We start from the raw sequence: 15,000 nt of genomic DNA, 5'->3' as shown, positions 1-15,000 counted from the left end.
GGTTTTATAGAAAACACTTGTTAGATAGGGAAGAGAATCACTGATAAAATACCCCAGTAACAATTCTTCAAAGCCCAAACTCGCCTCATTCCTCCACCTACGCCGTGGATGTTTTGTACTGCACACAGAGAAGGACAAACAAAGCTCTCCCCTCCTGTAAGACCTGGGATGTTGTAATTCTCCTTTCTACAGCAGCAATGTTCTGATCCACACAGTGCAATAGTGATGGAGCAGCAGGGGGAGCACATCCACTCATCCCAAATCCTGGCTGAATTCTTCTAGAAAATGTTCCAATATGAAGTTGAATCCCTTTGTACACAGCATTTTTTCCAAACAAATTCTCAGTTCCTAACTCTGCTGCTGCTGCTGCTACAACTCAATCACAGTGGCAAACCCTGTAACTTAAGCTATGCTGACTCGTCCATGTTTTCTCCAAGTTGGAATCTTCATTTTGCAGAGGAGAGACCTCCAGGGTGACACTGCAAACTCTGTGTCCTCACACCGAGAGCCTTTTCCTACCATTCCCTTGTACATTCCCTACACAGACACCACAAACACCACGTCTCTCATTACAGCTTTTATTTGGGTATTTTTAAGTTAAGTTGCTCAAGTCCATTTTCCATCAATACAGACACTAAAAACTGAGATCAACATTTAAGGCAACATTAGCATCCATGCCAAGCTCAATCTGCAAACCAGGTCCTCTAAGCAGCACAGCACCCAGAACTGCCACGGGTCCCCACTCTGTCACACGTTCCCTTTCCCTTTGGACTCTGCTGTCCCACACCACTCAGGAATTCATTTTACATGCACAGTCTCAAGTCAGACCTTGCCATTTTCTTTTTTTCTTATAGTTTCTTGTTTAAGAACTAGATCATTTTTGCATAAGGTGATATGAGTGAGATACGTCTCAGGGTGAAATTATGCAGTTGACTCATGTTGGTGATACCATACAGAATCTTTTTCTTTAAAAAATATATTTAACATCAGTATTCAATGACTTCAATATGAACATTATGTGTATTTAGCCTTTTGGTGAAGGCTACACATTGAGACTTGTTAGAATGGTAATTTTGCTTTAAATTCTGATTTCTTTAGCGTTACTGTTGACAAGTGTTTGAGTCAGGGATGCCCAAGTGCAACTTTTAGGTCAGAATATTTACAAGTATACAAAAGACCATGTAGCTTTGAATACACCCACTATTCTTAATACAGAGTAAATAAGGATTTGTCTTGTGCCCTTGTGGAATATTTCAACAGGTGGGTCTTGCTTTTTTTTCTCTTTTACAGTATAAGGAAAGTTTTTACTTTTCCTTAAGGAGTGTATTTATTACAAGATGGTTAGCATACATATATCACATAACATACAAGTGTTAAAATTGACCAGTTACAAAATAAGCAGTGGTATGTATATCTTCATATAACCTAAGAACAGGATCAGTATTTTACAAAGTACATATAAAAGTACTTCATATACAAAGAAAAATACAAATGTGCAAACACCATTGTCACAGGTGGAAATTTGTCAATTGAAAAATGCTAGAAAAATCCTTCATATTTTTGTTTTGAAATTGCAATTGCATTAAAAACAGCTGCATTTCCTATTGTGTGTGGTGAGAAATTTATGTTCCTTTCTGACAAAATACATTAGTTATAAAAAAACCCACAAAGTTTAATAACTGAAAAATCTTGTAAGTATAGTCAGTTTGGTTAGGTTGACATTAAATTACAAGCAGAACGTCTGGAAAAATGAGAAAATAGTGAATCATATTTACAGACCTTTTGTAATATTAGTGCGCTATTTAACATATTAACATTTCAAAGTAAAAACAATGGCTTAATTACCTACATACTCTACTCAAGTCCTCATTGTTTGTAGACTGTAAAATTTCAACTAATTTGGGGCTATTAAAAATGTTTCGTCAGGATTTTAAGCAGAACAAACACAAGTTCATCAAAAGTAAAAATCTATAAACAGTCTTCCAATTAATGTGCAAAAAAATGTTTAAAAAGTATCATATCACGACACCTCAAACTTCATTATGTACATATCTAATATCTGTAAATGCTGTTAACTAGCTAGTTTTGTTTTGTTCTGCTACAAATAACTTACCTCTGTCCTGCAAAATGTCTGCATTGTAAAGATTTCAGTGCAAGTGCTTGCTTCATTGTTTAGTGCATTATCATGTTCGTTATTTTTTATTTTACAGTGAGCAGAACAGCATATAAATTAACACATACAACTCACACACAAGAGATCCTTCATCTACTGAATTCCTAGTTTGTTGTTTTCCATTGCTCCAGGGTAGTGTCAGCCAGTTTTCTTTCGTTTATCCCATGGGAATTGCAAACAGAATTGAAAACAAAAGTGCTATCTATGGTCTTCAGGTAATCCCTAGATTCTGAAATTCCATAACAACATTGCAGAAGCACTCAGCAGAGCACAAGACAGAGAATGACCTGCACACTGAGAAGACACTTGAAAGTCTGGCATTTCACTTTTTTGGTCTTTAAAAATATCGACTGTCTATAAACATTGGCAACCTGGTGTGTATGTCACTGGACTCACAGCTTCATTTATTTATCTGTTTTTAGGAATTGTAGACATGTTCCCTCTTATTCATGACTAGCTTGGAAATAAGAACATTCTGCTTAAAAATCTAAATAAAGTGGAAATACACTTCTGGTTGAAGGGAAAAATTCTAAACTTTCCTTTGGACATATTTCCTAACAGAATAGCTCTGAAATCAGAAAACCGGGATCAGATGCTAGTGCAAATACAGCCCACTTTTCTAGCTAGGAATTGTACTGAAGAAAGATGAAATTCAGGATAAATGGATTATTATTTTTTCAAGTCCTCCCAGCAGAAAAAAAATAGCAGTTACAGTGGTTATAATTATTAAACAGAAAAGAACTTATTATGAACTTTAATGGCTGAAATGTAAGGAAGGCTGGTTGTGTGTCAGTAACATTCCAGAACTCAGTTTCTTCCAGGATGAGGTGCTTAAAATGGGACTTTATCATGGAACATTTTTCTCCTTTCTATGCATCTGAAATGCAGCTCTGGATCCTGTCCATCCATTGCTGAGCACTCTGTGCATCTTGGGCACAAAAATTATACACACGTTTATTTGTCTTCAGCTGCAAGGAAAAACAAGGACACAAAGAGGTCATCACATGGAAAAGAAAACCTGCAGACTTCAAACTGCAATACTCAATTGGGTCTGAATGTAACATTTTTGAACTGTTGCTGTTGAGAGTGATGCCAGGTACATAACATTTTTTTGTCTTGAGACGGCACAACAGCTCTTTCCTAGCTCACACCTTCCAGCAGGACTGGAACCAGGAGCTTAAACACACGACAGGAAGGAACTTTCACATAAAGATCAAATAAAGACCAGATATACTTACATCAAAAAAGGCCTTTTCACTGGCATGTTTTGGAGCTCCAATGGTTGGAGAAGCAGGAATCACAGTTTCCACTTCTGCAAGGTCTATGTGTCCCTTGCAGCTCGTATCCTCACCAGAGTCGTAGTATCGCAGCTGGAACGCGAGAGAAAAGAAAACCCAGATGTGCTTTTAGATGGACCTTTCAGATCAATTCCCTTCTCCTGGATACAGCCTGGGGGCATTGACTGCTAAGGGTGGGAGGCACAAAGATGACTAGGAGCTGAGGAGGTGGGGGAAGAGTATTTTGTCCCCAGAGCTCCAGAGCAGAGAAGCAAATAGTCATGGATTGCTCTGGGCAGAGGGCACGGGAGGCAGGAAAGCAGAACCATTTCTTCACTGGTCATTACATAAAACCAACACAAAAGCTTTACTTCACTGAGGCACTGATAGAACAATTATCCTCTCTATTTCAAGAATTCAAAGTGATCAGCAGAAATTTAAGTGTAATTTTAGGTAATTATAAATCACACAGAAAGCTCACATTTTCCTATAGTGCACATAGAGGTTGAACAAAGTCTGTGCCTTTTTTTTTTGTCTTTGCAAAGATACTTTGATATGGATATTAATCACTCTGTAAAGTGAGTTCCAACATGCAAACAAGTTCCAAAAAAGTCCCCACAACAAAACCCCAACGAATTCCCATAAGCCAATGCAAAATAGCAACAGAAACTTTCACAGCAAAAGTCAAACAACAGAATTCCAGCTAGGATTGACCTCTATTACTCCTACATCTATCATACTCAGAAGGCTATTTGATTATACAAAAAATGTAAAAGTTTATTTTTCTCCTGCAAAATGAACCTTTTCTCCTATATAGAAGATATATAGGATATATTAGGAAGAATAATTATAAACAGCACATTTGTTGGTATTTACCACACTGATCTCAAAGTACTCAGTTAGCATTTCAAGAGATGCCTGTCTTTATCTATATTACATATTTTAAAGTGTATGGACTACAATAAATTAATTTTTTTTAAACAAAAGCATACATGAGTCTGAGAAGTTATAACCCCCACTTTGTGGAATATTTGGCTCACAATATTTTACTGCCTGATGACCCAACATTATTTGAAGTAACAAGACCATAAATTTCTACTGCAGAATTCTGGCATATATTGTAAATTGGATAAAAAGTTTAGACCAACAGATGTCTATTTTTGGTCCTCCTTTTTGTACAATGATTAGGTAGACACTTAGGAATCATTTTGCTACTAACTACATGACTCTGACTAATCTAAAATACTCCTATACATTTTTAAAATACAATCATATATTTTAATAAAATATTCCTATATGTTTCTTTCTAAAAAAAAAAAAAAAGGCAAAATACTAAAACTCCTCCATCCACATAAAATTCTGTATGAGCTACAAGATACACAAGACAAACATTGATAGGTCATGAATGATGTAGCACACATCACATCTGAAAATCATCATTACTAATATTCTTTGTAAGACCAATCTATACAAACCCAGGCAATAAAAAAAGAGCAACATAATAATAAAAGAAATCCATTATCTAAAAGAATTTTACCTGGTGTTTTGTCACATCCAGCACAAACCACCGAGGTTTCCAACCCTTTAGCAAAGCTCCTCTTTTGTACAGCGTACCTTCAAAAGATCTGAGAGGGACAGAAAACACAGTGGCATTGATCCCATAACATGGATACTGCTGAGAAATAAAACCCCAAAATGATACATATTAAACACTTATTACATACATATCAAACACTTATTTTCCTGCAGGAAAACCAGCAAGATTTAAACCAATATTTTAGCTGTTGGTAACTGTGATATGCAGATAAAACACCCTTTTACTACTTTGGGTGCTTTAAATGTACAACTACAATTTGCTTGTGCATCCAGTGAAAGGGAAGGGTGAATGATGCTGGTAGGAGATAGAGGCCCACCCATTGAGACAAATAAAAGTAATCAAATCCAAAAAGAAGGAATAAGGTAGCCACAGAATATTCTGTGCACATGAAAGTTTAATTGCTTCCTAAGGCAGAGACTTTTACCAATGTAATAAAATATGACTAACTACTGTCTGATTATTCAGTGATATTCTATGTGATTATTATTGCTAACTACTGTCTGATTATTCAGTTTACCTATTTTCATCAGTCTTTGATGTGAAATGATTGTACAGCGTGGTTGCTCTTCTGTCTACTCCATTGGAGGGAGAGATGCTTGAGCTCTGCTCCTCACCCAGCCCACTGTCAGGTATTTCCAACAAAGACCTCTTCTGATAGGAATGCAGATTGGGTGACATCATCCCTGAGGAGCCAGAAGGATGTCTCCGGAGCTGAAAAGAAGGGAAATAAAAGAAAAAAGGTAAAAAGGTAATGCAATGTGTCTCTAATTGTGAGAGGGTCTCAGTGCTGTACTCATAATAAATACATGGTACAACATGTAAGGTGGGAACTACTGTCAGGCCAAAAAAAATCTTACTATTACAAGTCAGTGCTGCCTCAGAGAAGAAGCCACAGGGATGGCAATGCCCTTGCATTTCTTAGGCTGAAGGGTTCACAAGGTGGGAGAAATCAGTATTTCAGAAAAGTGACATATTCATATATTCCAGTGACATAATACTGAACAGTGTTTGCCTTACTCTCTCAGAAGTATCTAAAACTGAACAGACATTTGGGTACAATCCATTTCCCTGATTTCAAAGGGAAGGAAGGGGAGAAATGAAAAACTACGGCTTCCAATATCTACTTTATAGATCCACATCATTTTAGTAGAATCTCAATAGCCTGGAACAAGAGGGACCCTGTATTTGGGCCTATTCTAAATGACAACACTCTACAGATACAGTCTTGAACTGGTAACTCAGTGTGCAGAATTCAGAGGCCAAGCTCCCAAAAACAGCATCTAGCATTATTCCTGGTGCACACAGAGACCAAAGAGGCAGCCTTTGATTTAGAAAGTATCTATACTGTCAGCTCCTCTTGTTACCACAGTCAGGAATTGGAAACACAAACATGAATATTTCTTATCTCTACTTAAAAATTATAAATCCATTCAGCCATGGAAATGTCTTTACTCATCTCTGAGAATCTGTGATATCCTTTTGGCTACTTTCAGAAATTGAGCTTTTTTAGCACTTCAAGAATCTTTCAAATGTATAAAATCATACATTTCTGCATTAGTCAAATGCTCATTTTATCTGTATGCCTTAAACTACTTTGGAAAATCAACTAGATAAACAGCACAAGTAAAAATACATTTTTCAACATGAAGAAATCAAAAGCCAATATCATGGGTTAGAACAACATATTCAGTTTTTCAAAAGCAGTATTTCACTCCAAGAAATACAGTGATTTTGTCAGTGCCTCAGGTAGCCTATATAGCAGGAATGGAATTATTCCATTGGACAAGCTCTTTTGTACTTACATTGTCTTGTCTGCTGTCATCCTTGAGATTCATTTTGACCCTTTCCCACAAAAGCTGCCACCTCTCTGGGCTCTGATTTAATTTACTTTCCAACCTCTCGATTTCCTGAAACGAGTAACAAGGGTTTCCTTAAGAATAAACATTTCTAACTGATCACTCCCTGGCAATCATTTTTATACAGCCATTCTCTAGTCAGTGTTTTCACCCAGTGAAGTTCCAACCCCTCTGTCACACGAGCTATAAATTGAGAGCCATCAAAGGCACCCCAGGACAGCACCAGCCACATTTTGTTCCTCCTGCATGTCCCAGGTTGGAGGAGCCACCAGGCTTTCAATTCTCCCCCATTTCCCCTGAACACACAAAATTCAACACCCACAACAGAAAATTCTGCCATAACAGAAACACAACACTGATAAGGACAGGCTGTATTTTATGAAAATATTTACAAAGAGCAAATTCTGTGCTGCGACACCAACACTGGACACTGCCAATATTAACATTTACCCTGGTTTATAAAATGTGATACAAAGCTGTAATAAAAGAAGGAAATGAAACAGAAAGATTTATTCAATCTGGATGCCAAACTGTAACAACATGTTCTTGTTGTGGAACTTGGGAATATGACCTATGTTGATAACCTCCAGTTAGGGTTATTTCCTGTTAATAAGACAGTGCAAAGTTAAGTAAGAAGAGGCAATTTTATGAGTTTATGTTTACTTGTGGACATTCATTGATACATTTGTCAAGACTTTGAAGTGTGGTCCATATTCCTTGCAATGCTTCTTTTCTTCATTTTTACTTTCAACAGCTATATTGAATCTTCTTATTAATTAATAAAATTAAAACCTCTGTTTTGCAAATTCAATTAAGAATTGATAAAGAATTGATGGGATAAAAAACTGCCACGGGACATAGGCTTCTCATGCTATATAGAAGCTAACTAAGCACCTAAGACATTTATTTTAGAAGTAGAGAAAGTCTCTACTTACTTCTACCATACTTAATAATTAAAGTAGATTTCATAATATTGTCCAATTCCTATTAATCTTTTGATTGATTTTTTTTCAGGAAATTGCTATTAATTGAAAGACAGAAAATTATTATACTTTTAAAGTAAGAAAACATTTTGATAAGGAAATGAACTTCTGAACTAAATTTTGAACTCTTAGGTGAAAATAAAAAGCCAGCATTTGACAATGTAACAGGAACAAAATATTTCTACAAACTTTTCCTTGCTGATGATAAATTAGGAAACTCCAAAGAGAAACTAAATATAAGAAATGTAGCTTAACAGCAAGAATCAAACAAGAAGCTTTAAATACTGAAGGTAGCTGAAAGTCACATATGCTTCTCCTTCTGCTAAGAAATAAAACCAGAATACTTTTGTTTGGAGTATCTTCAGGTAGACAAAAAAATAAGGAATGATGAACACAAGCCAGACTAAAGGCTTCTCTAGATGACTTGTTTGTCTTTGAAAGTGCTGAATGGAAAACACTTCTGGGGGCATAAAAGTGAATCAATTTACCAGACACTTTTTAAAATAAAATCCTTTCCAAATTTCTGCAAAAGGATACGAAGTCTTTATTGCCCTAAGTTAGGCAGTTTAATCTGATCATTCTCTTTCTGCCCTAGTCTTGACTTCTGAGTACAAGTCCTTCTCTGCAGAATCTGGAAGTAACTGAAACTTGTTACTTAGCAACTGGGTCACATTCCTTCTTTTTTGGCTCCATGGTGAGTAGTGCTTCCAGAACTTAAAATGAAAAACTTTCACGAAAAACTTTCAACAATCTCCTGTATATAACTTGAAAAGTTAGGACTAAATTCTCCTTTAATAGACCCCATGTAAAAAAACATACATGGCAATAAATCACTAAGATTTACTCTTGCCTCTCCAGTTTTAAATTTTATGGAAAGCAGCAGATTTTTTTTCCTTTCCATGTGTGGAATGGATTCTGAGTAGATGCATTTCCTTGAAAGAAAAAAAAAAATCTTTAAATTGATTTCTCTGGTTGATCTGCTGTTGTCCAGGCTTACAGGAGCAGAAATATATACACATACATAAAGAAAGGATAAAGAAAGATATATAAAGAATATCCGTTTCCTACAATTAAAAACCAGCAATTAGCATTACTGTGCCTTCCAGAAGATCTGCTAAATAACCTGCTTTGGAATATGTGAATGGTAGAGACACAAGTTAGATCTGCAGCAGCTCCAGAACTCTGGAGGCTGATCTCCTCTTTTGCACCCACAATATGTCTGTGAATGCACACAGGTTCATTTCTCACAATTCTTACAAACACCAGGATCTGATCCACTCTTAAAAGAAGAGCATCACATTCTACCCTGAAAATTCTGAATTAAGGCACTCAATAACTTCTCTGTTTCAGCTTTACATCCTGAAGTGCACTATCTAGTTTTCAAGATATTGAAAAATATCTTTAGAACAAACAAATTTGGGCTTATCATTATAAACTAAGCAAGACTCAATCTTCCCCAGTAATTTACGATGCTAAATATGGTCTCAATTGAAACATTTTTTGGATACCAACACATTCTCAGTGGATTTATGATTAAAGGAGGTCTTTCTCCTATATCAGCAATAGCCCTAAATTAACAACTTGTTTTAAAAGAACGTTCACTTTGCTTTTTAAACTTAGAAGAATATTTTTGTAACCTTTATACAACCTCTCCAAAGTCTTCCAAATGTTCTTTCCATTGCTATCTTTTATTACTATAATCTAATTCACAAATAACATTCAAACTCTATAAAAGCTGACCCACATTTCTTTAGCCTACATGTGGCTAATTTCCCTGTTACATGGCACTTTCTCACAGTTGTGGACATGGACAGTCTGGCACCTACCCCGGGAAGAAATGCAGGAGAACATTGTTGTGTTCCTGATGTGCTCCTGGCCTCTGGTTACCTGATACAAACCTCCCTGTGCTTTGCTGAACAATCCCCACAATGTTCCCTGCTGAGAGGCTGCTCTTCCCTTGCCTCTGGAAAGTTGGAAGCTCTGAGAAGTTCTGACTCTCTTATTTTGAGTCAAGGTGGGGGGTTTTACATGAGATTCTCTCTATTTATTTTTTTTAACTGAGCATCGTTCCTGAGTTCGATCAATCAGGATTGAAAGGAGCAGCCCAAAGGAATTTGAGGAATGTGCCAGAATAAAGCCAGAATAAAGCTAACTCTCTATCAAAATCTTCAAGGACTCACATCCATTCAGAAGCTTTCTGCTTTAAGACTTGCTAAAAATCATCTTTGAATCAGCAGAACTGGGGGCCTAGAGCATATCCTGATTTTCCAAGCATTGCAATAGTGGGCTCCATAATCCCAGACTGAATTTAAGGTAAAGTTTGCAAAGAGTTTTCAAAATAAAACACTGCACACAGGGATATGTATCTGGACATGCAAGTGGCTCAAAACAATGGAAGTGAAGAGTGCCCTTGTCATTTTCCTGCACTATCAATGATGATAACCAAATGTTAGGCTGTTAATGAATTGTAATCAACAAGCATCTTCATCTTTAAGAGAAGACATGTTAAATCACTCTAAATAACTACTACTAACAATGATGATAATGGGATCATTTTTCATCTTCTAATGAGGACAGAAACTAAGCAGCCTAAGTGAGCCCAAACAAGAAAAAGCCAAATTCAAGCATCTATTTCAAGTACCAAAATATTTTGAAGAAATCTAAATTTATCAGTTTGCTTTTAGTAAACATGAATAAACTAAAAGCAATCACAGCAAGCTTTTTTGTGAAATGTGGGCCAAGATGTTCAGTTTATGTTTGTGTATCTGCTTCCCAGTTGTTACAATCAACAAGTGTCAGATTCTATTTTCTGATCTGTCCAAGAAATGGGGTCATTATTTTACCATACACCTACTTCAAAATGAGGAGAAAGAAGTCAAGAAAGCAAGATTCACCATTTACCCAAATGAAAATAGCTGCTCCTGCATTTGCTATGAAAGGTAACCTACGATTTTATTTATTCTTTAAAACAGACAGTGGAGAAATGAATCCATGAGTAGTTGTTGACTACAACTAAAGCATGCTCCCAGGGAAGTGTGCATCTAGAACAACATCAGCTTTGCAGAAGTCTGATTGATTCCCAGAATCTCCACCACATCTCCAGATCAGTCTTATTAAAATCTGTTTTGACATCTATCATGATCCTTTATGAACAGTACACCTGTAAAGCAATAACTTCAGTAAAAAGTAAATATGAATTTCATGAGCATAAGAGAAGTCACTGTTCTGTGCAACCCAAGTACTCACATTTAAAAGGCTGGTGATGGCATCAGGCTGTATTTTTTTTACATCATCATAACATGGCCACACTATTTTCCTCTTAGTCTGAGAGGCTGAACCATCTGCTTGGTCATTTTCTTCTGAAACACTGCATTTTGCAGGTACCATGGTCCAATCATAGGAAGGACCTGTAGCCAAAATCTCTTCTACGTAATAATCCCACTTTTTGAGGCTGGACATATTTACATTTGGCTTCAGTGCCTATTTGAAACAAAGTATCATGACATGTAGGAAGCCTTTGAATTTAAGATTTACAAAACAATACCTGCATTTACCAGATTATTCTAAATTGAGTTCTACAATGTTGAGTGTACTGTGAATTATCTAGAATTATTCAAGACACAGCCCAGTCTAGGGCACAGACATTGTCATATAAGACAGAGATGTAAATAATGTGAAATGTATCCCATTAGGACTCTAAACTCAGTTCCCCTTTAAAGACAATTTTAATAATAATTCATATAATTTAATTAAATCAAACAGGGAACCTAATTTAGCTTACCAGGATGCATGAATACCTGTTCCAGAATTTGGCCCTTTAAATTACATTTCCATGCCTTTCAGATACTGCTCCAGTCAATCAGGTAAGGTTAATTTTGTCCACCAAATACATAACTCAGCTCAGAACAATTAAGATACCAAAAAGTACTCAAGAAATCTCTCAGAATAACAAACCACCTGTATTTTAGCAAAAATCATACCTCAACTTCAGCAGGGGCATAGAGGTAATTGAAGAAAACAGGGCTCCTTTTGTGCATCTTTTCAATACATTCCCAAATACAAATTCCTTTCTTGGCATGTTTATCTCCTTTATCTTCAAACAATGTCCCTGGGGAAAAGAAGAGCAGCAAAAAGATGGCTTTGGGATAATGCTCAACAAGTGCTAAAGCACAGACTAAAGGAATTTCACAGATTGAAGGTATAGCAAACTCTACTATCAAATGCCACTGCAAGAGGAAACAAATAAAGAAGATAAATAATAGATATTAACATTGTTTTGGAATAAAATGGTTGCTCAAGTCTAATCTGCTGCACAGCTACAATAGTGTTTAAGAAAGCATTACAATTGATCATAGGCCATGAGAAGCAGCCCTCAAAGCAGAAAAGTTTGGAGCATGTTTGAGTGGACAAGTCCCAAGAACAGCCTCAGCTGGGCTGCACATGACAGATGGAGTAAAACAGAAAATATAAAAGGAGAAACACTGAAGATAATGCAGGAGGGAGAAGTGGGAGGAAATAGATGGAAAGGCTTTTCTTTCTTGAAACTTTGTGCACTCTCTGATGGACTCACAGAGCCTTTGTTTCTGTTAAAAGAAGGTATTTAGTAGGGAAAATGGAACTACCTGGAAAATTGCTAAAAACTAAGCAATTTATGCCAATTAGGCATGGCACTAATTGCTTGTACTTTCTCTTAGGGCCCTCAAAGTCACGGCTCAGGAATCACTGATGCAGGAAATGCTACATGTTCTTTACCTCCATTTTCCTTTCTACACCTGAAATGTAATTTCATGACATGGAAATTCCTTATGTGGTCACCACACAGCTACTGGACCATCTTAACCCAGGCAAATTTTTTGTAGACCAAATATTCAGGAGAAAAATATCAACAACCACACAAGCAGTATGCAAGACACAAAGATCACACATACCATGTTCTAGTCTCTCATAATCTGAATCCAGAAGAAATGTTTTAAATCGATTTGATATGTGATGAAAAGCCAGAAACTTCAGATAATATTGATTGAACTCAAACTCTGTCGGGTATTGGTTATGAATCTAAAAAATAAAATTAAGGAAAAAAAAAGGGAAAAAAGTGGATATTGAGGATAATACAAATAGATATGTAAGAAATAATAAAGTGAAATGACAGCAAAACAATTCCCCCATGAATGCTGAAAACAAATTGCAAGTGTCACAAAAATCTTTCTAACATTTTGTCCTAGAATATTTTTTTGGCTAAATAAATTAATGTATTTTCTATGCTGCAAGAACATTTCAGAGCAGATAAAGTGTATAAGCAGTATCATACTCTGAACAATCCCCATGATTTTTCCAGGAAATCCAACTGGATAGAAATCTTCTATGATAATTTTTGAGTCACCACATAACTTCACAGATAAAGATGCTACTCCTGGATGTGGCTGGAATTCAACCTTTAACTGAAAGATTTCACATTGGATTTCTGTCTATTGCTGAGAACCCCACAAAGCAGACAAGTACAGAGACAATGCTGCAAATGAGAATCCACCTACCACTCCTGAAACAGCCAATTCCTCAAGTACTAACTAGTCTACACATATTTCTTCCTTTTCAAAATATGACCAAAAATATTAGAGTATGAAAAAAACCCACAATGAGGAGGTGTCTTGTCATTATTCTTTTAAAACAGTAAAAACCATGTCATTCCTTAAATTGTTACCCTCATTAGGCTGAGGATCTGTCTGATTCAGTGAATGACTCCAACATGAGTCAGGAGACTTTATTTAAGAAAACTATACAAGATTATCAGAGTACAGCACTGTGAAATTGCTGGTTCTTCACAGCAGCTCCTCTTTAACATTATCATAAAGAGCCTGATGTAGGATCTTAAGCACAAAGTTTAATATTCATGGCAAAAAATTTAGCATTAGTTACTGATATTTATACTTGATATCCATACAAAATGAAAGATTCTAAAAATCTTGATGAGATAGTGCTTGGAGAAATTTTGTGTGTTAATTTAAAATTTACTCTTCAAATAAACTTATGACTCATGTTCTTTATTTTCAGAATAAACGCAGCAATTAACTGAAAATTCCTAATTGCAGTGGAAATAAGTACAGCTTGCAATTGAAAAAGAAACTGCTGACTGAATTTCACATTTGAAGTAAGTCCCACTGTTCTTTGTCTAGCTCCACATCAAACCTGTAATGTACCTTTAATTCTGCAATCTACCCCTGCCTTGTCTTCTGCATTCCCACCACTCCTTTTTCTGTTCCATATTTTCTCTCTAATCTCTTATCAGTTTCTCTCTCAGCCTGTCAGTTACTCCATGAGGTTTTTTCAGTAATTATGGGAATTGTTACTAAGATTACTTGAAGCTCCATACATTTATATTTCCACACAGACCAGCTAAATAAAGGGGGAAATAAGTGTTTAGCAAGGAGAAGTTTTCTACTGAACACACAACAGTGACAGGAAAATCCCTTGAAAGGACCTACAAACACCCACACAGCATTTCAGTCAGAGAATTTGCTGTTATTGTATCTCAATATTATCTTGGGGCTGGGCATTTTAAATGCTCAGATACTTTAAGACATGTCAGTTCAATATACCTACTCTTATGTAATCCCCATTTTTCCTCTGATACAAATACTACATTCCTGCACTGATTTGTAAGAATAAAAGATGTAAGAATAAGCAATTTTTTTTCTATAATAAATTCGGGACTTCAATTTTATCAACAAATTAAATATTTAGCTGTATTTATAAAAAAGAGGTTTTTTTCCATATCTTCTTTAGTGCATATTTTCTCCTTGTGCTAGGAGAAGTTTTTTTTAATATACTGTAAGAAGGAGAGGCAACATTCTGCTATTTGACATGAAATATATACAGGGTCTTAACTTCTGCTTACAGTCCAACAATTATTTTAATACATGCAAGAGTTACAAGAACAAGCTGCTGATAAAATTCTGTCATGGCTCTAAATGCTGTGGGTGATTCCATTTCTGAGATTTCTGGATGCAGAAATATTGTAATAACGATAAGTTATGATAATTATAATTTACTTTTAAAGAGAAAACATCTATAAAACATTTCTCTGATAGAGGTAAGCAATGTAGTAATTATTGTTGTC

General features: G+C 35.9%; 1 protein-coding gene across 7 annotated transcripts in view; it reads right to left on the bottom strand.

Moving 5' to 3' along the window:
* Positions 1-564: 564 nt before the first annotated feature.
* Positions 565-15,000, bottom strand: part of SBF2 (SET binding factor 2) — a 229,782-nt gene continuing 215,346 nt past the window's right edge. For all 7 annotated transcript variants that reach the window (XM_063158476.1, XM_063158478.1, XM_063158481.1 and 4 more), the window contains 8 exons: positions 12,815-12,941; positions 11,867-11,994; positions 11,133-11,366; positions 6,850-6,954; positions 5,565-5,758; positions 4,988-5,075; positions 3,412-3,543; positions 565-3,141 (listed from right to left, as the gene is read on the bottom strand). In XM_063158476.1, coding sequence (XP_063014546.1) covers positions 3,043-3,141; positions 3,412-3,543; positions 4,988-5,075; positions 5,565-5,758; positions 6,850-6,954; positions 11,133-11,366; positions 11,867-11,994; positions 12,815-12,941 — 1,107 coding nt within the window. In that variant the 3' untranslated portion in view covers positions 565-3,042. The remainder of the gene's footprint in view (positions 3,142-3,411; positions 3,544-4,987; positions 5,076-5,564; positions 5,759-6,849; positions 6,955-11,132; positions 11,367-11,866; positions 11,995-12,814; positions 12,942-15,000) is intronic.

This window comes from Melospiza melodia, chromosome 6 (assembly GCF_035770615.1).
Source record: "Melospiza melodia melodia isolate bMelMel2 chromosome 6, bMelMel2.pri, whole genome shotgun sequence".
Classification (NCBI taxonomy): Eukaryota; Metazoa; Chordata; class Aves; order Passeriformes; family Passerellidae; genus Melospiza; species Melospiza melodia.
Note: the sequence above shows the minus strand (reverse complement) of the source record. Positions and strands in the feature narration are given on the sequence as shown.